Genomic DNA, 24,881 nt, shown 5'->3' with positions numbered 1-24,881 from the left:
TTAGTTCCTCGTGTTTTGGGGCATTTGTTTGGGTTGGCGTCGTTTTCTCCAGTGTGGTGAATTAAAAGTATTGAGAGTCGTGACAGTACCCCCCCCCTGACGCGCGGTTCCCGCAGCGCGCCGACACCGGCCTCGAGGGCGACCCGGAGGGCGAGGACAGTGCGGGTCCTCCGGGGGAAGTATTGGTAGCCCACCTTGGCTAGGGACATTAAGGTTTATGTCTCTTCCTGTTCGGTGCGCGCCTAGGCACCTTCCTAGAGGGAAGTTTACAACCCCTCCCCGTTCCACAACGGCCATGGTTTTCACTTATCAGTGGATTTCCTGACCGATCTCCCCCCGTCTCAGGGGAACACTATGGTTTTGGTGGTTGTGGATCGGTTTTCTAAGTCCTGCCGTCTCCTCCCGTTGCCCGGTCTCCCTACAGCCCTACAGACTGCGGAGGCGTTATTCACCCACGTCTTCCGGCACTACAGGGTGCCGGAGGACATCGTCTCTGATCGGGGTCCCCAGTTCACGTCCCGGGTATGGAGGGCGTTCATGGAACGTCTGGGGGTCTCGGTCAGCCTGACCTCCGGTTATCACCCGAGAGTAATGGGCAGGTGGAGAGAGTGAACCAGGAGGTGGGTAGGTTTCTGCGGTCGTATTGCCAGGACCGGCCCAGCGAGTGGTCTAGGTACGTCCCATGGGCGGAGTTGGCCCAAAACACACTCTGTCACTCCTCAACAAACCTATATCCGTTCCAGTGTGTGTTGGGCTACCAGCCAGTCCTGGAACCTTGGCATCTGAGTCAGACCGAGGCTCCTGAGGAGTGGGTGCAGCGCTCCAAAGAGATCTGGAGAGAGAGCCCTCAAACAAGCCAATGGACCCCCGTGCTAGTACCGGGGGACAGGGTCTGGCTATCGACCCGAAACCTACCCCTCCGCTTGCCCTGCCGGAAGCTGGGGCCGCAGTGTGTGGGGCCCTTCAAAGTCCTGAGGAGGATAAACGAGGTGTGTTATCGATTACAACTCCCTTCCTATTAACGTATTAACCCCTCGTTTCATGTGTTTCTCCTTAGGGCGGTGGAAGCTGGTCACCTGCAGGATGGTGAGGTGCCGGAGGTCCCTCCTCCCCCTCTGGACATCGAGGGATCCCTGGCGTACACGATAGGGGCAATTCTGGACTCTGAAGTACCCCTACCCCCTATCCTGACCCCATCTTACCCCCTACCCTGCACCCCATCCTACTCCCTACCCCGCACCCCATCCTACCCCCTACCCCGCACCCCATCCTACCAACTACCCTGCATGCCATCCAACCCCCTACCCTGCACCCCATCCTACTCCCTATACTGCACCCCATCCTACTCCCTATCCTGCACCCCACCCAACCCCCTACCCTGCACGCCATCCTACCCCCTACCTACCCCCTATATACAGAGGGTACCGGTACCAAGTCATTGTGCGGGGGTACAGGTAAGAGGTCATTTGTACATGAAGAAGAGACTTTGTAGAGTGACTATGCATAGATAATAAACAGCGAATAGCAGCACTGTAAAAACAAATGTGAGTGGGGGGGTGGGTCAATGTAATAGTCCAGGGGCAATGTGATTAAATGTTCAGCAGTCTAATGGCTTGGGGGTAGAAGCCTTTAGGTCCTAGACTTGGAGCTCTGGTATCGCTTGTTGTGCGGTAGGAGAGAAAACAGTCTATGACTTGGGTGACTGGAGTCTCTGACAATTGTATGGGCTTTTCCTCTGACACCGCCTATTATAGAGGTCCTGGATTGCAGGAAGCTTGGCCCCAGTGATGTACTTGGCCATACGCACTACCCTCTGTAGCGCCTTACGGTCAGATGCCGAGCAGTTGCCATACCAGGCGGTGATGCAAACGATCAGGATGCTCTCGATGCTGCAGCTCTAGAAGTATTTGAGGATCTGGACCGATGCCAAATCTTTTCGGTCTCCTGGGGGGGGGGGGAATAAGGTGTTGTAATGACCTCTTCACAACTGTCTTGGTGTGTTTAGACCATGATAGATCATTGGTAATGTGGACACCAAGCTCTTGAAATTCTCGACCCACTCCACTACGGTGGCCTGTTCGGCCCTCCTTTTCCTGTAGTCTACGATCAGCTCCTTTGTCTTGCTCACATTGAGGGAGAGGTTGTTGTCCTGGCACCACACTGCCAGTTTTCTGACCTCCTCCCTATAGGCTGTCTCATTGTTGTCGGTGATCAAACCACTTTTGTGTCGTCAGCAAACTTTTTAAAATGATCAATAAAAAATATAAAAATGCACCCCTTTTTCTCCCCAATTTTGTGGTATCCAATTGGTAGTTACAGTCTTGTCTCATCGCTGCAACTCCCGTACGGACTCGGGAGAGGCTAAGGTAGGGAGACTTGTGTCCTCCAAAACACAACCCAACCAAGCCGCACTGCTTCTTGACACAATGCCCACTTAACCCGGAAGCCAGCAGCACCAATGTGTCGGAGGAAACACCGTACACCTGGCGACTGTGTCAGCATGCACTGCTCCCGGCCTGCCACAGGAGACACTGGTGCGTGATGGGACAAGGACATCCCTGCCGGTCTAACCCTCCCCTAACCCAAACAGCGCTGGGCCAATTGTGTGCCGTCCCATGGGTCTCCCGGTCGCGGCCGGCTGCGACAGAGCCTGGACTCTAACCCAGAATCTTTGGTGGCACAGCTAGCCTTAGACACTGCGCCACTCGGGAAGCTTCGTCAGCAAACCTAATTATGTGTTGGAGTAGTGTTTGGCCACGACGTCGTTGGTGAACAGGGAGTACTGGAGGGGACTAAGTACACACCCCTGAGGGGCCCCACTGTTGAGGATCAGCGTGGCAGACGTGTTGTTGCCTACCCTTACCACCTGGGGGTGGCCCGTCAGGAAGTCCAGGATCCAGTTGTAGAGGGAGCTGTTTAGTCCCAGGGTCCTTAGCATAGTGATGAGCTTCGTGGGCACTATGGTGTTGAAAGCGGAGCTGTAATCAAAAACCAGCTTTTTCACATAGGTGTTCATTTTGTCCAGGTAGGAAAGGGAAGTGTGGAGTGCAAATTGGAGTGGGTCTAGGTTAGGTGGGAGGATGCTGTTGATGTGAGCCATGACCAGCCTTTCTAAGCACTTCATGGCTACCGATGTGAGTGCTACCGGGCGGTAATCATTTAGGCAGGTTACCTTCGCTTTATTGGGCACAGCGACAATGGCAATCTGCTTGAAGCATGTAGGTATTACAGACTCAGACAGGGAGAGGTTGAAAATGTCAGTGAAGACACTTGCAAGTTGGACCACTCATGCTCTAAGTACACGTCCTGGTTATCCATCTGGCCCTACGGCTTTGTGAATGTTGACCTGTTTAAAGGTCTTGCTCACATCGGCTACCGAGAGCGTTATCGCACAGTCACCCAGAACAGCTGGTGCTCTCTTGCATGCTTCAGTGTTGTTTGCCTCGAAGTGAGCAAAAAATGCATTTAGCTGGTCTGGTAAGCTTTGTGTCACTGTGCAGCTCGTGTCTGGGCTTCCCTTTGTAGTCAGCAACAGTTTTTAAGCCCTGCCACATCCGACGAGCATCAGAGCCAGTGTAGTAGGATTCAATCTTAATCCTGTATTAACGCATTGCTTGTTTGATGGTTTGTTTGATGGTTCGTCTGAGAGCATAGCGGGATTTCTTATAGGTGACCAGATTTGCATCCCCGCTCCTTGAGAGCGTTAGCTCTAACCTTTAACTCAGTGCGGATGTTGCCTGTAATCCATGGCTTCTGGTTGGGATATGTACATACGGTCACTGTGGGGACGACATCGTCGATGCACTAATTAACGAAGCCGATGGCTGATGTGGTGTACTCCTCAATGCCATTGGATGAATCCCGGAAAATATTCCAGTCTGTGCTATCCCATACCCTTATCCTGCAACCATCCTAACCCCTGTCCCCTACCCTCTACCCCAATCCTACTCCCTACCCTCTATCCCTATCCTGCACCCCACCCTACCCCTTACCCTCTACCCCTATCCTGCACCCCATCCTACCCTCTACCCTTATCCTGCACCCCACCCTACACCTATCCCTATCCTGCACCCCACCCTACCCCTTACCCTCTACCCCTATCCTGCACCCCATCCTACCCTCTACCCTTATCCTGCACCCCACCCTACACCTACCCCTATCCTGCACCCCATCCTACCCTCTACCCTTATCCTGCACCCCACCCTACACCTATCCCTATCCTGCACCCCATCCCACCCCCTACCCCCTATTCTGCACCCCATCCTACCACCATCGGCCCTCTTTCTGAACCACCACCTTCATCATACCAGAAACCTTTCCCATCCCAAACAAATCAGGACATCTCACATGTGGTGTATGATCCCAAACGGCAACATATGGTGATGAGAGATCACCTACTATCCAGACGACAGTAAGGACTTGTATCACAATGTGTTGTCTTGATACAGACCAATCAACCATTCTTTAATAGCTCCTATCTGACTTTGTGATCTACTGTCAGCAACGGACCTACAGGCTAAGTCTGTTACAGTAATGGCTTTATTACAGTAAAGCCACACAAAGAACCAGGAAGGTGTCCAATACAGAAATATATTTGTAGAAATGTAGAAATGTAGAAATGTCATTCATTCTAATTCAATTTCAATCTAATTCTATGGTCAAATACTGTGATCACTTGTCAGCGAAGATCTCAACAATTGAACATAAATCAAAAAGAAACCCAAGATTCTTTAAAAACGTTTATTTCAAATTATGGAAGTCAATTGGCTTGGTCAAAAGAAAAAGCTATTGCTTAGTAAGGTCCTCGTGTTGTAACACACCTGTCTAAAAGATATAGTGAACTAGCGTTGCGTTTGAGACGGCCCCTTTCTAAAAGCAGCGATATATTTTCACCAGAAGGGGTCAGTAATGTGCTCTTGTTCCCCTTAGAGATATTCTTCTTCCCGTGTCCAAAGCTGTTACATACAGGAAGTCAAATGCTGTGGGAGAGGTCTTACACTCCAAAAGAATGAGGGATGGTCTTACAGTTTGGGTCCTATATTAATGTGTCATAAGTACATTTAGTACCGCTATTTGTCGTGATGTGAATAAAATAAAAGATGTTTGTTTCAAAGCTCCACAATGAAACAAGGAATCCAACAACAGAATATGATACATATTTACATTGAGAGCCTTCTCTCTTACTTTAGTTCCATGGGGACAGCGTATGGTTGTTTCCAGGGATATGTCCATATAGGCAAACAAATACAATCACAAATAAACAAACCTCATCTTTCTGAATTTAGAAAGATAACAATTGTGGATATCCTTCTTTTTTTCCGTCAATCTTTTATTTATTATTATTATTATTGTAAATTTTTATTATGACTGTGGTGACATTTTCAGTCAGTTACGCCACTGTTGAAGTGGTATCAGACCTGTGGTTAGCGTAACATATTATTAAGCCTAATGGGTTAGCATAACAGACCATAGACAAAACCTGACCAAAGATCAATGTGTTTCTGACATGGGAATTTCAGCCGAGGTGTATTCATTAGCGCACACTCTAGCAAAAAAAGAAACAAGAGTTTCTATTGGACAAATTCAGGTAGGGTCCCTCCACGTTTCATCCTGTTTACTTCTGTTTGGTTCCTAGTGAATACACCCCCCCTATCTCTCTCTGTCTCTGTTTGCCTGTTCAGTGTCTGTTCTGCCTAAATTATCTTATGGTTGATTTAAAATACAGTGCCAGGGGTTTAATGTCTAAATCTCTCATTATTATGACTCTTAAAGAAATACTTTCAACTTAACTCAGTCAGTCTCACAGTTTCCTTTCCACCCCATACCATTTTCACATAATGAATATTGCAGTTCATATACATTTTACAAAACAAAACATACTGAACACATTCGCTTGTACTTCCCTGTACATATCGCCTCTCTAGTCAGGGACCGACGCAAATAACTCTTCACACAGCTACTGGACTTCTGAAGGGGTGAATTATGGGGGATCGAGTCTCTTTACTTCTGCAGCTGAACTCTGATCTTTCATCTTTCTTTTCGGATCCCAGAACCTCTATGACAACAGCTAGTCTTCCTGGGGTTCATGGTGATCTGGTGTTCTAACTGGTGTTCTAACTGGTGTTCTAACTGGTGATCTAACTGGTGATCTAACTGGTGATCTAACTGGTGTTCTAACTGGTGATCTAACTGGTGTTCTAACTGGTGATCTAACTGGTGTTCTAACTGGTGATCTAACTGGTGTTCTAACTGGTGATCTAACTGGTGATCTAACTGGTGATCTAACTGGTGATCTAACTGGTGATCTAACTGGTGTTCTAACTGGTGTTCTAACTGGTGTTCTAACTGGTGTTCTAACTGGTGATCTAACTGGTGATCTAACTGGTGATCTAACTGGTGATCTAACTGGTGATCTAACTGGTGTTCTAACTGGTGATCTAACTGGTGATCTAACAGGTGACCTAACAGGTGATCTAACTGGTGTTCTAACTGTTGATCTAACTGGTGATCTAACTGGTGATCTAACAGGTGTTCTAACTGGTGATCTAACTGGTGATCTAACTGGTGATCTAACTGGTGATCTAACTGGTGATCTAACAGGTGATCTAACTGGTGATCTAACTGGTGATCTAACTGGTGATCTAACAGGTGATCTAACTGGTGATCTAACTGGTGATCTAACAGGTGATCTAACTGGTGATCTAACTGGTGATCTAACTGGTGATCTAACTGGTGATCTAACAGGTGATCTAAAAGGTTGTCATTGTTTTCTGCTGGTTACAGTTACAGATTAGCAGTTTATTGTAGAGCAAACTGAAGCTGTTGATTTGCAGCTCGTTTAAAAAACCTTCTCCATGTCATCAGCTCCTGTGTTATTAAGGAGACAGAACAGAGAGAACACAGCCTCACAGCTGACGGAGTAACATTGGGACTGACGGATAAACATTACAGGAAATTGTTTGCTGTGTTCGAAGACACGTTTAACTGTGCTTCTACCTTCGTGTGCTATTACATGAAATGACAGGATGTTGTGTTGCAAGAACGCCAAAGCAACATGGATAATGTCCCAGTGAAGACCCAGAAACATGGATCATGTCCCAGTGAAGACCCAGAAACATGGATCATGTCCCAGTGAAAACCCAGAAACATGGATAATGTCCCAGTGAAGACCCAGAAATGTGGATAATGTCCCAGTGAAGACCCAGAAACATGGATAATGTCCCAGTGAAGACCCAGAAACATGGATAATGTCCCAGTGAAGACCCAGAAGCATGGATAATGTCCCAGTGAAGACTCAGAAATGTGGATAATGTCCCAGCGAAGACCCAGAACGCCACAGCAACATGGGTAATGTCCCAGTGAAAAACCTTACAGGGGATAACTGTCTCGCTGCGTTTAAACATTAAGGTTAACAATGAGAAGAAGAGTTATTATTCTTATCGAGATATTTTAAGTCACAATAGAAAATATCAAACAAATATCAAAACAGATAGAAAGTCAAACATAGGGAGGAGAAAGTGCAAATATTTTGGCGCCACTTCTTGTTTTGTTTTCTCTTGTTTTTTTTCCATTGTTCTTTTTGTACAGGAACTGCTCCATCTGTCTGCTCCATCGGTCTGCTCCATCTGTCTGCTCCATCTGTCTGCTCCATCTGTCTGCTCCGTCTGTCTGCTCCATCTGTCTGCTCCATCTGTCTGCTCCATATGTCTGCTCCATCTGTCTGCTCCATCTGTCTGCTCCGTCTGTCTGCTCCGTCTTTCTGCTCCATCTGTCTGCTCCATCTGTCTGCTCCATCTTTCTGCTCCATTTTTCTCTTTACTGTCAGTCAGAAAGCGTATAGATGCCTTCCCTCTGTTCTAACCCTTCCCTCTGTTCTAACCCTTCCCTCTGTTCTAACCCTTCCCTCTGTTCTAACTCTGTTCTAACCCTTCCCTCTGTTCTAACCCTTCCCTCTGTTCTAACCCTTCCCTCTGTTCTAACCCTTCCCTCTGTTCTAACTCTGTTCTAACCCTTCCCTCTGTTCTAACCCTTCCCTCTGTTCTAACCCTTCCCTCTGTTCTAACCCTTCCCTCTGTTCTAACTCTGTTCTAACCCTTCCCTCTGTTCTAACCCTTCCCTCTGGTCTAACCCTTCCCTCTGGTCTAACCCTTCCCTCTGTTCTAACTCTGTTCTAACCCTTCCCTCTGTTCTAACCCTTCCCTCTGTTCTAACCCTTCCCTCTGTTCTAACTCTGTTCTAACCCTTCCCTTTGTTCTAACTCTGTTCTAACCCTTCCCTCTGTTCTAACCCTTCCCTCTGTTCTAACTCTGTTCTAACCCTTCCCTCTGTTCTAACCCTTCCCTCTGTTCTAACCCTTCCCTCTAGTCTAACTCTGTTCTAACCCTTCCCTCTGTTCTAACCCTTCCCTCTAGTCTAACTCTGTTCTAACCCTTCCCTCTGTTCTAACCCTTCCCTCTGTTCTAACCCTTCCCTCTGTTCTAACCCTTCCCTCTGTTCTAACCCTTCCTTCTGTTCTAACTCTGTTCTAACCCTTCCCTCTGTTCTAACCCTTCCCTCTGTTCTAACTCTGTTCTAACCCTTCCCTCTGTTCTAACCCTTCCCTCTGTTCTAACCCTTCCCTCTGTTCTAACCCTTCCCTCTGTTCTAACCCTTCCCTCTGTTCTAATCCTTCCCTCTGTTCTAACTCTGTTCTAACCCTTCCCTCTGTTCTAACCCTTCCCTCTGTTCTAACCCTTCCCTCTGTTCTAACTCTGTTCTAACCCTTCCCTCTGTTCTAACTCTGTTCTAACCCTTCCCTCTGTTCTAACCCTTCCCTCTGTTCTAACCCTTCCCTCTGTTCTAACCCTTCCCTCTGTTCTAACTCTGTTCTAACCCTTCCCTCTGTTCTAACCCTTCCCTCTGTTATTACCCTTCCCTCTGTTCTAACTCTGTTCTAACCCTTCCCTCTGTTCTAACCCTTCCCTCTGTTCTAACCCTTCCCTCTGTTCTAACTCTGTTCTAACCCTTCCCTCTGTTCTAACCCTTCCCTCTGTTCTAACCCTTCCCTCTGTTCTAACTCTGTTCTAACCCTTCCCTCTCCTCTCAGCTTCTGGAGCCTTCCTTCCTCACACCAGACGACCTACTGGGAATAGAACATACAAGAGAGAGAGACAGAGAGAGAGAGATACATAGAGAGAGAGAGAGATTGAGAGAGAGACAGAGAGACAGAGAGACAGATTGAGAGAGAGACAGAGAGAGAGAGAGAGAGAGAGAGAGAGAGAGAGAGAGATATTGACAGACAGAGAGACAGAGAGAGAGAGAGACAGAGAGAGAGAGAGAGAGAGAGAGACAGAGAGAGAGACAGAGAGAGAGAGATACATAGAGAGAGAGAGACAGATTGAGAGAGAGACAGAGAGACAGAGAGACAGATTGAGAGAGAGACAGAGAGAGAGAGAGAGAGAGAGAGAGAGAGAGAGAGAGAGATTGACAGACAGAGAGACAGAGAGAGAGAGACAGAGAGAGAGAGAGAGAGAGACAGAGAGAGAGACAGATTGAGAGAGAGACAGAGAGACAGATTGAGAGAGAGACAGAGAGACAGAGAGACAGAGAGACAGATTGAGAGAGAGACAGAGAGACAGAGAGAGAGAGAGAGAGAGAGAGAGAGAGAGAGAGAGAGAGAGAGAGAGAGAGAGAGAGAGAGAGAGAGAGAGAGAGAGAGAGAGAGAGAGAGAGATATTGACAGACAGAGAGAGAGAGACAGAGAGAGAGAGAGAGAGAGAGAGACACAGAGAGAGAGACAAGAGGTGTAAGCTTCAGGCTCCAGCTCCCAAATGCTCCACACACATACATACATTACATACATTTGTGCGTGTGCTCACACACATATATATATATCCATCTAAGACAACACACGGCATTCCTCCACTGTACATGTCCAAGCTTTTTCATACACACACATGCATGCACACATATCTGTTTTACACACTCACACACACACACACACACACACACACACACACACACACACACACACACACACACACACACACACACACACACACACACACACACACACACACACACACACACACACACACACACACACACACACACACACACACACACACACACAAGTATCTAACACTGTTACAGACAGGAACTAAGACCAAGATGGCCCTCAATCAGGAATGTATGTGTGTGTTTGTGTGCGTGTGCGTGTGCGTGTGTGTGTGTGTGTGTATATGAGTGTGTATATGTGTGTGTGTGTGCATTTGTACGTGCCTGAATGACAAATTTGTTCTCTGAAAAATCATGTGGGAAACAGACTCGACCTCTGTGGTTGATATGTAACTCTACACCGCCTTCCTCTGTGGCTGATATGTAACTCTACACCGCCTTCCTCTGTGGTTGATATGTAACTCTACACCGCCTTCCTCTGTGGTTGATATGTAACTCTACACCGCCTTCCTCTGTGGTTGATATGTAACTCTACACCGCCTTCCTCTGTGGTTGACATGTAACTCTACACCGCCTTCCTCTGTGGTTGATATGTAACTCTACACCGCCTTCCTCTGTGGTTGATATGTAACTCTACACCGCATTTCCTCTGTGGTTGATATGTAACTCTACACCGCCTTCCTCTGTGGTTGATATGTAACTCTACACCGCCTTCCTCTGTGGTTGATATGTAACTCTACACCGCATTTCCTCTGTGGTTGATATGTAACTCTACACCGCATTTCCTCTGTGGTTGATATGTAACTCTACACCGCCTTCCTCTGTGGTTGATATGTAACTCTACACCGCATTTCCTCTGTGGTTGATATGTAACTCTACACCGCCTTCCTCTGTGGTTGATATGTAACTCTACACCGCCTTCCTCTGTGGTTGATATGTAACTCAACACCGCCTTCCTCTGTGGTTGATATGTAACTCTACACCGCCTTCCTCTGTGGTTGATATGTAACTCTACACCGCCTTCCTCTGTGGTTGATATGTAACTCTACACCGCCTTCCTCTGTGGTTAATATGTAACTCTACACCTCCTTCCTCTGTGGTTGATATGTAACTCTACACCGCCTTCCTCTGTGGTTGATATGTAACTCTACACCGCCTTCCTCTGTGGTTGATATGTAACTCTACACCGCCTTCCTCTGTGGTTGATATGTACACCGCCTTCCTCTGATATGTAACTCGCCTTCCTCTGTGGTTGATATGTAACTCTACACCGCCTTCCTCTGTGGTTGATATGTAACTCTACACCGCCTTCCTCTGTGGTTGATATGGAACTCTACACCGCCTTCCTCTGTGGTTGATATGTAACTCTACACCGCCTTCCTCTGTGGTTGATATGTAACTCTACCCCGCCTTCCTACACCGGCTTATTTATCCTTCCTTATCTTCCTCCCCCAATCCTTCCCCTCTCTTCCTCGTTCTCTCTTCTTGCCCCTCTCCTTTTGTTTGTCTACTCTGGCATATTGTTGTAAATCATTAGCGGTACAGTGAGGATCTCAGTTTCAGTAAACCAGAGCAACTAATGTGATTTAAGGCCACCCTTACCCTAACTGACTGCCTGACTGGCTAGATGTTTGACTGGCTGTCTGGCTGGTAGTCTTACTGGCTGTCTGGCAGGTTGGCTAGCTGGCTGGTTGGCTGACTGGCTGGCTGGCTGGCTGACCGGCTGGTTGGCTGACTGGCTGGCTGGATGGTTGGCTGACTGGCTGGCTGGCTGACTGGCTGGCTGGTTGGCTGACTGGCTGGCTGGATGGTTGGCTGACTGGCTGGCTGGTTGGCTGACTGGCCGGCTGGTTGGCTGACTCCTGGAGGAATCCCTTTACCAGACTGTGGCTGACAGTAGAGATTAGAATTGCCCTGTCCTGGACCCTGATCTACAGTAGAGATTACAATAGCCCTGTCCTGGACCTTGATCTATAGTAGAGATTACAATAGGCCTGTCCTGGACCCTGATCAATAGTAGAGATTACAATAGCCCTGTCCTGGACCCTGATCTACAGTAAAGATTACAATAGCCCTGTCCTGGACCCTGATCTACAGTAAAGATTACAATAGCCCTGTCCTGGACCCTGATCTACAGTAGAGATTACAATAGGCCTGTCCTGGACCCTGATCTACAGTAAAGATTACAATAGGCCTGTCCTGGACCCTGATCTACAGTAGAGATTACAATAGGCCTGTCCTGGACCCTGATCTACAGTAGAGATTACAATAGGCCTGTCCTGGACCCTGATCTACAGTAAAAATTACAATAGCCCTGTCCTGGACCCTGATCTACAGTAGAGATTACAATAGCCCTGTCCTGGACCCTGATCTACAGTAGAGATTACAATAGCCCTGTCCTGGACCCTGATCTACAGTAGAGATTACAATAGCCCTGTCCTGGACCCTGATCTACAGTAAAGATTACAATAGCCCTGTCCTGGACCCTGATCTACAGTAAAGATTACAATAGCCCTGTCCTGGACCCTGATCTACAGTAAAGATTACAATAGCCCTGTCCTGGACCCTGATCTACAGTAGAGATTACAATAGGCCTGTCCTGGACCCTGATCTACAGTAAAGATTACAATAGGCCTGTCCTGGACCCTGATCTACAGTAGAGATTACAATAGGCCTGTCCTGGACCCTGATCTACAGTAAAGATTACAATAGGCCTGTCCTGGACCCTGATCTACAGTAGAGATTACAATAGGCCTGTCCTGGACCCTGATCTACAGTAGAGATTACAATAGGCCTGTCCTGGACCCTGATCTACAGTAAAAATTACAATAGCCCTGTCCTGGACCCTGATCTACAGTAGAGATTACAATAGCCCTGTCCTGGACCCTGATCTACAGTAGAGATTACAATAGCCCTGTCCTGGACCCTGATCTACAGTAGAGATTACAATAGCCCTGTCCTGGACCCTGATCTACAGTAAAGATTACAATAGCCCTGTCCTGGACCCTGATCTACAGTAAAGATTACAATAGCCCTGTCCTGGACCCTGATCTACAGTAGAGATTACAATAGGCCTGTCCTGGACCCTGATCTACAGTAAAGATTACAATAGGCCTGTCCTGGACCCTGATCTACAGTAGAGATTACAATAGGCCTGTCCTGGACCCTGATCTACAGTAAAGATTACAATAGCCCTGTCCTGGACCCTGATCTACAGTAAAGATTACAATAGCCCTGTCCTGGACCCTGATCTACAGTAGAGATTACAATAGCCCTGTCCTGGACCCTGATCTACAGTAAAGATTACAATAGCCCTGTCCTGGACCCTGATCTACAGTAGAGATTACAATAGCCCTGTCCTGGACCCTGATCTACAGTAGAGATTACCCATCTACAGTAGCCCTGTCCTGGACCCTGATCTACAGTAGAGATTACAATAGCCCTGTCCTCGACCCTGATCTACAGTAAAGATTACAATAGGCCTGTCCTGGACCCTGATCTACAGTAGAGATTACAATAGGCCTGTCCTGGACCCTGATCTACAGTAAAGATTACAATAGCCCTGTCCTGGACCCTGATCTACAGTAAAGATTACAATAGCCCTGTCCTGGACCCTGATCTACAGTAGAGATTACAATAGCCCTGTCCTGGACCCTGATCTACAGTAGAGATTACAATAGCCCTGTCCTGGACCCTGATCTACAGTAGAGATTACAATAGCCCTGTCCTGGACCCTGATCTACAGTAGAGATTACAATAGCCCTGTCCTGGACCCTGATCTACAGTAGAGATTACAATAGCCCTGTCCTGGACCCTGATCTACAGTAAAGATTACAATAGCCCTGTCCTGGACCCTGATCTACAGTAAAGATTACAATAGCCCTGTAGTTGTATCGTAGGGCTACGGCAGGTCCGAGTGTTGGGACTGGGAGCTGTTCCGGAAATGGGACTCCTTTTGTGCTTATCAATAAGACACAAATAAGAGAGAGAGAGAGAGGCACGGGAGAGAGAGGGAGGGATGGGAGAGAGAGGGAGGGATGGGAGAGAGAGGGAGGGATGGGAGGGAGAGGGATGGGAGGGAGATATTGGAGAGAGAGGGGGATAGGAGGGAGAGGAAGGGAGGGAGGGACGGGAGAGAGAAGGAGGGATGGGAGAGACAGGGAGGGATGGGAGGGAGAGGGAGGGATGGGAGAGACAGGGAGGGATGGGAGAGACAGGGAGGGATGGGAGGGAGAGGGAGGGATGGGAGAGAGAAGGATATGCGAGGAAGGGAGGATTAGAATGGGGGCAGGGACTGTTGGGAGGGAGGGAGGGAGAGAAGAGATGGGTTGGTAGCCATGCAGAATGCAGATTGCTTACAGATGGTTGTCAGAGGGGTAATAGAGAGGGTCTGGAGCCCTGGAAAGCAAATCAGTATGTATGCACGCCCGCATGCGTGACTGTGTATAAGACAGTTTGTGAAAGGGTGTGTGTCTGATGGGGGGAGTAGGGATATGTGCGGGAAAGAGAGGCAGGGTGTGTGTCTGGAGGGGGGGGGGGTAGGGATATGTGAGGGAAAGAGAGGCAGGGTGTGTGTCTGATGGGGGGGGGGTAGGGATATGTGAGGAAAGAGAGGCAGGGTGGTGTCTGATGGGGGGGGTAGGGGGGGGTAGGGATATGTGAGGGAAAGAGAGCAGGTCTGATGGGGGGGGGGGTAGGGATATGTGTGGGAAAGAGAGGCAGGGTGTGTGTCGGAGGGGGTGGGGGTAGGGATGTGAGGGAAAGAGAGGCAGGGTGTGTGTCTGATGGGGGGGTAGGGATATGTGAGGGAAAGAGAGGCAGGGTGTGTGTCTGATGGGGGGGAGGGATATGTGAGGGAAAGGGGGGGGGGGGTAGGGATATGTGAGGGAAAGAGAGGCAGGGTGTGTGTCGGAGGGGGGGGGGGGTAGGGATATGTGAGGGAAAGAGGGCAGGGTGTGTGTCTGATGGGGGGGGGTAGGGATATGTGAGGGAAAGAGAGGCAGGGTGTGTGTCTGATGGGGGGGGGTAGGGATATGTGAGGGAAAGAGAGGCAGGGTGTGTGTCGGAGGGGGGTAGGGATATGTGAGGGAAGAGAGGTGGGTGTGTGTCGGAGGGGGGTAGGGATATGTGAGGGAAAGAGAGGCAGGGTGTGTGTCTGATGGGGGGGGGGGGGTAGGGATATGTGAGGGAAAGAGAGGCAGGGTGTGTGTCGGAGGGGGGTGGGGGTAGGGATATGTGAGGGAAAGAGAGGCAGGGTGTGTGTCGGAGGGGGGGGGGGGTAGGGATATGTGAGGGAAAGAGAGGCAGGGTGTGTGTCGGAGGGGGTGGGGGTAGGGATATGTGAGGGAAAGAGAGGCAGGGTGTGTGTCGGAGGGGGGGGGTAGGGATATGTGAGGGAAAGAGAGGCAGGGGTGTGTCGGAGGGGGGGGTAGGGATATGTGAGGGAAAGAGAGGCAGGGTGTGTGTCTGAGGGGAGGGGGGTAGGGATATGTGAGGGAAAGAGAGGCAGGGTGTGTGTCTGAGGGGGGGGGGTAGGGATATGTGAGGGAAAGAGAGGCAGGGTGTGTGTCTGATGGGGGGGGGGGTAGGGGGGGGTAGGGATATGTCTGAGGGAAAGGGAAAAGAGGCAGGGTGTGTGTCGGAGGGGGGTAGGGGTGTGTGTCTGAGGGGGGGGGTAGGGATATGTGAGGGAAAGAGAGGCAGGGTGTGTGTCGGAGGGGGGTGGGGGTAGGGATATGTGAGGGAAAGAGAGGCAGGGTGTGTGTCGGAGGGGGGGGGGTAGGGATATGTGAGGGAAAGAGAGGCAGGGTGTGTGTCGGAGGGGGGGGGGTAGGGATATGTGAGGGAAAGAGAGGCAGGGTGTGTGTCTGAGGGGGGGGGGGGGTAGGGATATGTGAGGGAAAGAGAGGCAGGGTGTGTGTCGGGGGGGTAGGGATATGTGAGGGAAAGAGAGGCAGGGTGTGTGTCGGAGGGGGGGTAGGGATATGTGAGGGAAAGAGAGGCAGGGTGTGTGTCGGAGGGGGAGGGGGGGTGTAGGGATATGTGAGGGAAAGAGAGGCAGGGTGTGTGTCGGAGGGGGGGGTAGGGATATGTGAGGGAAAGAGAGGCAGGGTGTGTGGGGGGGGGGGGGGTAGGGATATGTGAGGGAAAGAGAGGCAGGGTGTGTGTCGGAGGGGGGGGGGGGTAGGGATATGTGAGGGAAAGAGAGGCAGGGTGTGTGTCGGGGGGGGTAGGGATATGTGAGGGAAAGAGAGGCAGGGTGTGTGTCGGAGGGGGTGGGGGTAGGGGTGAGGGAAAGAGAGGCAGGGTGTGTGTCGGAGGGGGGTAGGGATATGTGAGGGAAAGAGAGGCAGGGTGTGTCGGAGGGGGGGGGGGGGTAGGGATATGTGAGGGAAAGAGAGGCAGGGTGTGTGTCTGAGGGGGGGGGTAGGGATATGTGAGGGAAAGAGAGGCAGGGGTGTGTCGGAGGGGGGGGTAGGGATATGTGAGGGAAAGAGAGGAGGGGGTGGATGGGGGGGGGGGTAGGGATATGTGAGGGAAAGAGAGGCAGGGTGTGTGTCTGATGGGGGGGGGGGGTAGGGATATGTGAGGGAAAGAGAGGCAGGGTGTGTGTCGGAGGGGGGGGGGGTAGGGATATGTGAGGGAAAGAGAGGCAGGGTGTGTGTCGGAGGGGGTGGGGGGTAGGGATATGTGAGGGAAAGAGAGGCAGGGTGTGTGTCGGAGGGGGGGGGGTAGGGATATGTGAGGGAAAGAGAGGCAGGGTGTGTGTCGGAGGGGGGGGATATGTGAGGGAAAGAGAGGAGGGGGTGTCGGAGGGGGGGGTAGGGATATGTGAGGGAAAGAGAGGCAGGGTGTGTGTCGGAGGGGGGGGTAGGGATATGTGAGGGAAAGAGAGGCAGGGTGTGTGTCGGAGGGGGGGTAGGGATATGTGAGGGAAAGAGAGGCAGGGTGTGTGTCGGAGGGGGGGGTAGGGATATGTGAGGGAAAGAGAGGCAGGGTGTGTGTCTGATGGGGGGGGGGGGGTAGGGATATGTGAGGGAAAGAGAGGCAGGGTGTGTGTCTGATGGGGGGGGGGCTGACAGTGGCTGGGCCTACATCATGTAATATATGGTCTAGGTGGCTCCACTACAATATTATAGACTACAACTATTATAGACTACAATCCACTAATATAGACTACAATCCACTAATATAGACTACAATCCACTAATATAGACTACAATCCACTAATATAGACTACAATCCACTAATATAGACTACAATCCATTAATATAGACTTCCACTAATATAGACTACAATCCACTAATATAGACTACAATCCTATTATAGATACAATAATATAGACTACAATCCACTAATATAGACTACAATCCACTAATATAGACTACAATCCATTAATATAGACTACAATCCACTAATATAGACTACAATCCACTAATATAGACTACAATCCACTAATATAGACTACAATCCACTAATATACACTAACATAGACTACAATCCACTAATATAGACTACAATCCACTAATATAGACTACAATCCACTAATATAGACTACAATCCACTAATATAGACTACAATCCACTATTATAGACTACAATCCACTAATATAGACTACAATCCTCTATTATAGACTACAATCCACTATTATAGACTACAATCCACTATTATAGACTACAATCCTCTATTATAGACTACAATCCACTAATATAGACTACAATCCACTATTATAGACTACAATCCACTATTATAGACTACAATCCACTAATATAGACTACAATCCACTAATATAGACTACAATCCACTAATATAGACTACAATCCATTAATATAGACTACAATCCATTAATATAGACTACAATCCACTATTATAGACTACAATCCTCTAATATAGACTACAATCCACTAATATAGACTACAATCCATTAATATAGACTACAATCCATTAATATAGACTACAATCCACTAATATAGACTACAATCCACTAATATAGACTACAATCCACTAATATAGACTACAATCCTCTATTATAGACTACAATACAATCCACTACTAATATAGACAATACAATCCATCCTAATATAGACTACAATCCACTAATATAGACTACAATCCTCTATAATAGACTACAATACAATACAACATACAATACAATCCTCTAATATAGACTACAATACAATACAACATACAATACAATCCTCTAATATAGACTACAATCCTCTAATATAGACTACAATCCACTAATATAGACTACAATCCACTAATATAGACTACAATCCACTAATATAGACTACAATCCACTAATATAGACTAACATACAATACAATCCTCTATTATAGACTACAATCCTCTATTATAGACTACAATCCACTAATATAGACTACAATCCACTAATATAGACTACAATCCACTAATATAGACTACAATCCACTAATATAGACTAACATACAATACAATCCTCTATTATAGACTACAATCCTCTATTATAGACTACAATCCACTAATATAGACTACAATCCACTAATATAGACTACAATCCACTAATATAGACTAACATACAATACAATCCTCTATTATAGACTACAATCCAATAATATACACTAACATACAATACAATCCACTAATATAGACTACAATCCACTAATATAGACTAACATACAATACAATCCTCTATTATAGACTACAATCCTCTATTATAGACTACAATCCACTAATATACACTAACATACAATACAATCCTCTATTATAGACTACAATCCACTAATATAGACTAACATACAATACAATCCTCTATTATAGACTACAAATATAGACAATCCACTAATATACACTAACATACAATACAATCCTCTATTATAGACTACAATCCTCTATTATAGACTACAATCCTCTATTATAGACTACAATCCACTAATATACACTAACATACAATACAATCCTCTATTATAGACTACAATCCACTAATATACACTAACATACAATACAATCTCTATTATAGACTACAAATATAGACTACAATCCTCTATTATAGACTACAATCCTCTATCCAAGACAATCCACTAATATACACTAACATACAATACAATCCTCTATTATAGACTACAATCCTCTATTATAGACTACAATCCACTAATATAGACTACAATCCACTATTATAGACTACAATCCACTATTATAGACTACAATCCTCTATTATAGACTACAATCCACTAATATACACTAACATACAATACAATCCTCTATTATAGACTACAATCCTCTATTATAGACTACAATCCTCTATTATAGACTACAATCCACTAATATACACTAACATACAATACAATCCACTAATATAGACTACAATCCTCTATTATAGACTACAATCCTCTATTATAGACTACAATCCATTAATATAGACTACAATCCTCTATTATAGACTACAATCCACTAATATAGACTACAATCCTCTATTATAGACTGTATTATAGATACAATCAATATAGACTACAATCCACTAATATAGACTACAATCCACTAATATAGACTACAATCCATTAATATAGACTACAATCCATTAATATAGACTACAATCCTCTATTATAGACTACAATCCTCTATTATAGACTACAATCCATTAATATAGACTACAATCCTCTATTATAGACTACAGTCCTCTATTATAGACTACAATCCACTAATATAGACTACAATCCACTAATATAGACTACAATCCACTAATATAGACTACAATCCATTAATATAGACTACAATCCATTAATATAGACTACAATCCTCTATTATAGATACAACTCATTATAGACTACAATCCACTAATATAGACTACAATCCTCTATTATAGACTACAATCCTCTATTATAGACTACAATCCACTAATATACACTAACATACAATACAATCCACTAATATAGATACAATCCATTAATGAGATACAATACTAATATAGACTACAATCCTCTATTATAGACTACAATCCTCTATTATAGACTACAATCCACTAATATAGATACAATCCACTAATATAGACTACAATCCACTAATATAGACTACAATCCATTAATATAGATACAATCCATTAATATAGACTACAATCCTCTATTATAGACTACAATCCTCTATTGGGGATACAACCACTAATATAGACTACAATCCACTAATATAGACTACAATCCTCTATTATAGACTACAATCCACTAATATAGACTACAATCCACTAATATAGACTACAATCCTCTATTATAGACTACAATCCTCTATTATAGACTACAATCCACTAATATACACTAACATACAATACAATCCACTAATATAGACTACAATCCATTAATATAGACTACAATCCACTAATATAGACTACAATCCTCTATTATAGACTACAATCCTCTATTATAGACTACAATCCACTAATATAGATACAATCCACTAGCACTAATATAGACTACAATCCATTAATATAGACTACAATCCAGATATACTGCCTATTATGTACAACTATAGACTACAATCCACTAATATAGACTACAATCCCTAATATAGACTACAACTATTATAGGGGACAATCCACTAATATAGATACAATACTAGACTAGTCCACTAATGGGGACTACAATCCACTAATATACTAACCAATCCTCTATTATAGACTACAATCCTCTATTATAGACTACAATCAACTAATATAGACTACAATCCACTAATATAGACTACAATGTATTAGGGGACAATCCACTAATGAGATACAATACTGCCTAGTACAATCCACTAATATAGACTACAATCCATTAACATAGATACAATCCACTAGCCATTAATATAGTACAATCCACTAATATAGACTACAATTCACTAATATAGACTACAATCCACTAATATAGACTACAATCCACTAATATAGACTACAATCCACTAATATAGACTACAATCCACGAATATAGACTACAATCCACTAATATAGACTACAATCCACTAATATACACTAACATACAATACAATCCACTAATATAGACTACAATCCACTAATATAGACTACAATCCACTAATATAGACTACATTCCACTAATATAGACTACAATCCACTAATATAGACTACAATCCATTAATATAGACTACAATCCACTAATATTTCCATAATATAGACTACAATCCATTAATATAGACTACAATTTATAGACTACAATCCACTAATATAGACTACAATTATTTAGACTACAATCCACTAATATAGACTACAAACAAGACTACAATCCACTAATTAGCAATCCACTAATATAGACTACAATCCACTAATATACACTAACATACAATACAATCCACTAATATAGACTACAATCCACTAATATAGACTACAATCCATTAATATAGACTACAATCCACTAATATAGACTACAATCCACTAATATAGACTACAATCCACGAATATAGACTACAATCCACTAATATAGACTACAATCCACTAATTAACTAACATACAATACAATCCACTAATATAGACTACAATCCAAAATAGACTACAATCCACTAATATAGACTACATTCCACTAATATAGACTACAATCCACTAATATAGACTACAATCCATTAATATAGACTACAATCCACTAATATAGACTACAATCCACTAATATAGACTACAATCCATTAATATAGACTACAATCCACTAATATAGACTACAATCCACTAATATAGACTACAATCCACTATTATAGACTACAATCCACTAATATAGACTACAATCCACTAATATAGACTACAATCCACTAATATAGACTACAATCCACTAATATAGACTACAAAAATATACATAAATACAATAAAACTAATATAGACTACAAAATCACTGGGGATATCAGTGAGATATACTGCCTAGTGTACTGGGGATATCAGTGTGATATACTGCCTAGTGTACTGGGGATACCAGTGAGATATACTGCCAATTGTACTGGGGATACAACATATATACTGCCTAGTATACTGGGGATATCAGTGAGATATACTGCCTAGTGTACTGGGGATACTGATATACTGCCTAGTATACTGGGGATATCAGTGAGATATACTGCCTAGTGTACTGGGGATATCAGTGAGATATACTGCCTAGTGTACTGGGGATACAACAGATATACTGCCTAGTGTACTGGGGACACAACAGATACTCTGGCTAGTGTACTGGGGATACCAGTGAGATATACTGCCTAGTGTACTGGGGATACAACAGATATACTGCCTAGTGTACTGGGGATACAACAGATATACTGCCTAGTGTACTGGGGATACAAGTGAGATATACTGCCTAGTGTACTGGGGATACAAGTGAGATATACTGCCTAGTGTACTGGGGATACAACAGATATACTGCCTAGTGTACTGGGGACACCAGTGAGATATACTGCCTAGTGTACTGGGGATAAAACAGATATACTACCTAGTGTACTGGGGATAAAACAGATATACTGCCTAGTGTATTGGGGACACCTGTGAGATATACTGCCTAGTGTATTGGAGATACCAGTGAGATATACTGCCTAGTGTACTGGGGATACAACAAATATACTGCCTAGTATACTGGGGATACAACAGATATACTGCCTAGTGTACTGGGGATACAACAGATATACTGCCTAGTGTACTGGGGATACAACAGATATTTTTTATTTTATTTTATTTTTTTATTTCACCTTTATTTAACCAGGTAGGCCAGTTGAGAACAAGTTCTCATTTACTGCCTAGATGTAGCAGTGTGAACAGACAACACAGAGTTACACATGGGTAAACAATTAACAAGACAATAACACAGTAGAAAAAAGGGAGTCTATATACAATGTGTGCAAAAGGCATGAGGAGGTAGGCGAATAATAACATTTTGCAGATTAACACTGGGTGATAAATGATCAGATGGTCATGTACAGGTAGAGATATTGGTGTGCCAGAAAAATAAATAAATAAAAACAGTATAAAAACAGTATGGGAATGAGGTAGGTGAAAATGGGTGGGCCATTTTCCTATAGATATACTGCCTAGTGTACTGGGGATACCAGTGAGATATACTGCCTAGTGTACTGGGGATACAACAGATATACTGCCTAGTGTACTGCAGTACTGGGGATACCAGTGAGATATACTGCCTAGTGTACTGGGGATACAACAGATATACTGCCTAGTGTACTGGGGATACAACAGATATACTGCCTAGTGTACTGGGGATACCAGTGAGATATACTGCCTAGTGTACTGGGGATACCAGTGAGATATACTGCCTAGTGTACTGGGGATACAGTGAGATATACTGCCTAGTGTACTGGGGATACAGTGAGATATACTGCCTAGTGTACTGGGGATATCAGTGAGATATACTGCCTAGTGTACTGGGGATACAACAGATATACTGCCTAGTGTACTGGGGATACCAGTGAGATATACTGCCTAGTGTACTGGTGATACAGTGAGATATACTGCCTAGTGTACTGGGGATACAGTGAGATATACTGCCTAGTGTACTGGGGATACCAGTGAGATATACTGCCTAGTGTACTGGGGATACAGTGAGATATACTGCCTAGTGTACTGGGGATATCAGTGAGATATACTGCCTAGTGTACTGGGGATATCAGTGAGTATACTGCCTAGTGTACTGGGGATACAACAGATATACTGCCTAGTGTACTGGGGATACCAGTGAGATATACTGCCTAGTGTACTGGGGATACAGTGAGATATACTGCCTAGTGTACTGGGGATACAGTGAGATATACTGCTTAGTGTACTGGGGATATCAGTGAGATATACTGCCTAGTGTACTGGGGATACAACAGATATACTGCCTAGTGTACTGGGGATACAACAGATATACTGCCTAGTGTACTGTAGTACTGGGGATACCAGTGAGATATACTGCCTAGTGTACTGGGGATACAGTGAGATATACTGCCTAGTGTACCCTGGGATATCAGTGAGATATACTGCCTAGTGTACTGGGGATACAACAGATATACTGCCTAGTGTACTGGGGATACCAGTGAGATATACTGCCTAGTGTACTGTAGTACTGGGGATACCAGTGAGATATACTGCCTAGTGTACTGGGGATACAGTGAGATATACTGCCTAGTGTACCCTGGGATATCAGTGAGATATACTGCCTAGTGTACTGGGGATACAACAGATATACTGCCTAGTGTACTGGGGATACCAGTGAGATATACTGCCTAGTGTACTGTAGTACTGGGGATACCAGTGAGATATACTGCCTAGTGTACTGTAGTACTGGGGATACCAGTGAGATATACTGCCTAGTGTACTGTAGTACTGGGGATACCAGTGAGATATACTGCCTAGTGTACTGTAGTTCATATTCTGCAATGGAGAAGACAGTGGGTAACCAGTGAGCTAATGTAATCTATATATAACTGACCTACAAGAACGTTCACCACATCAAATCAAAGAGGCAAAGTACCCCAGTAGCCCAGTGCTCCAGTACCCCAGCTCCAGTACCCCAGTGCTCCAGTGCTCCAGTACCCCAGTGCTCCAGTACCCCAGTGCTCCAGTGCTCCAGTACCCCAGTGCTCCAGTACCCCAGCTCCAGTACCCCAGTGCTCCAGTACCCCAGTGCTCCAGTACCCCAGCTCCAGTACCCCAGCTCCAGTACCCCAGTGCTCCAGTGCTCCAGTACCCCAGTGCTCCAGTGCTCCAGTACCCCAGTGCTCCAGTACCCCAGTGCTCCAGTGCTCCAGTACCCCAGCTCCAGTACCCCAGTGCTCCAGTACCCCAGTGCTCCAGTACCCCAGCTCCAGTTAGAAGTTTAATACACAGAGAAAATTACATCAACAGCAGACTGCCGTCACGAGTAATTAAAACACACTGAGTGGACTCATTACTGTACTGTAGAACTTGGGCACCGGGCAAGGAGAGGGACAGGATCTCTAATGATTCTGGAGACATGGGGCCGGCA

At 45.4% G+C, this 24,881-nt stretch overlaps 1 protein-coding gene across 4 annotated transcripts in view; it reads right to left on the bottom strand.

Moving 5' to 3' along the window:
- Nucleotides 1–8,995: 8,995 nt before the first annotated feature.
- The window catches only part of smoc1 (SPARC related modular calcium binding 1), a 586,617-nt gene continuing 570,731 nt past the window's right edge, over nt 8,996–24,881 (bottom strand). The window contains exon 15 of one of the 4 annotated variants that reach the window (XM_046307812.1): nt 8,996–9,121. In XM_046307812.1, the coding sequence (XP_046163768.1) occupies nt 9,082–9,121 (40 nt within the window). In that variant the 3' untranslated portion in view covers nt 8,996–9,081. The remainder of the gene's footprint in view (nt 9,122–24,881) is intronic. The other 3 variants (XM_046307813.1, XM_046307814.1, XM_046307815.1) reach the window with 3 other exon arrangements.

The sequence above is a fragment of the Oncorhynchus gorbuscha genome, linkage group LG17 (genome assembly GCF_021184085.1).
Source record: "Oncorhynchus gorbuscha isolate QuinsamMale2020 ecotype Even-year linkage group LG17, OgorEven_v1.0, whole genome shotgun sequence".
NCBI lineage: Eukaryota > Metazoa > Chordata > Actinopteri > Salmoniformes > Salmonidae > Oncorhynchus > Oncorhynchus gorbuscha.
This window is presented reverse-complemented; position numbering and strand designations above follow the sequence as displayed.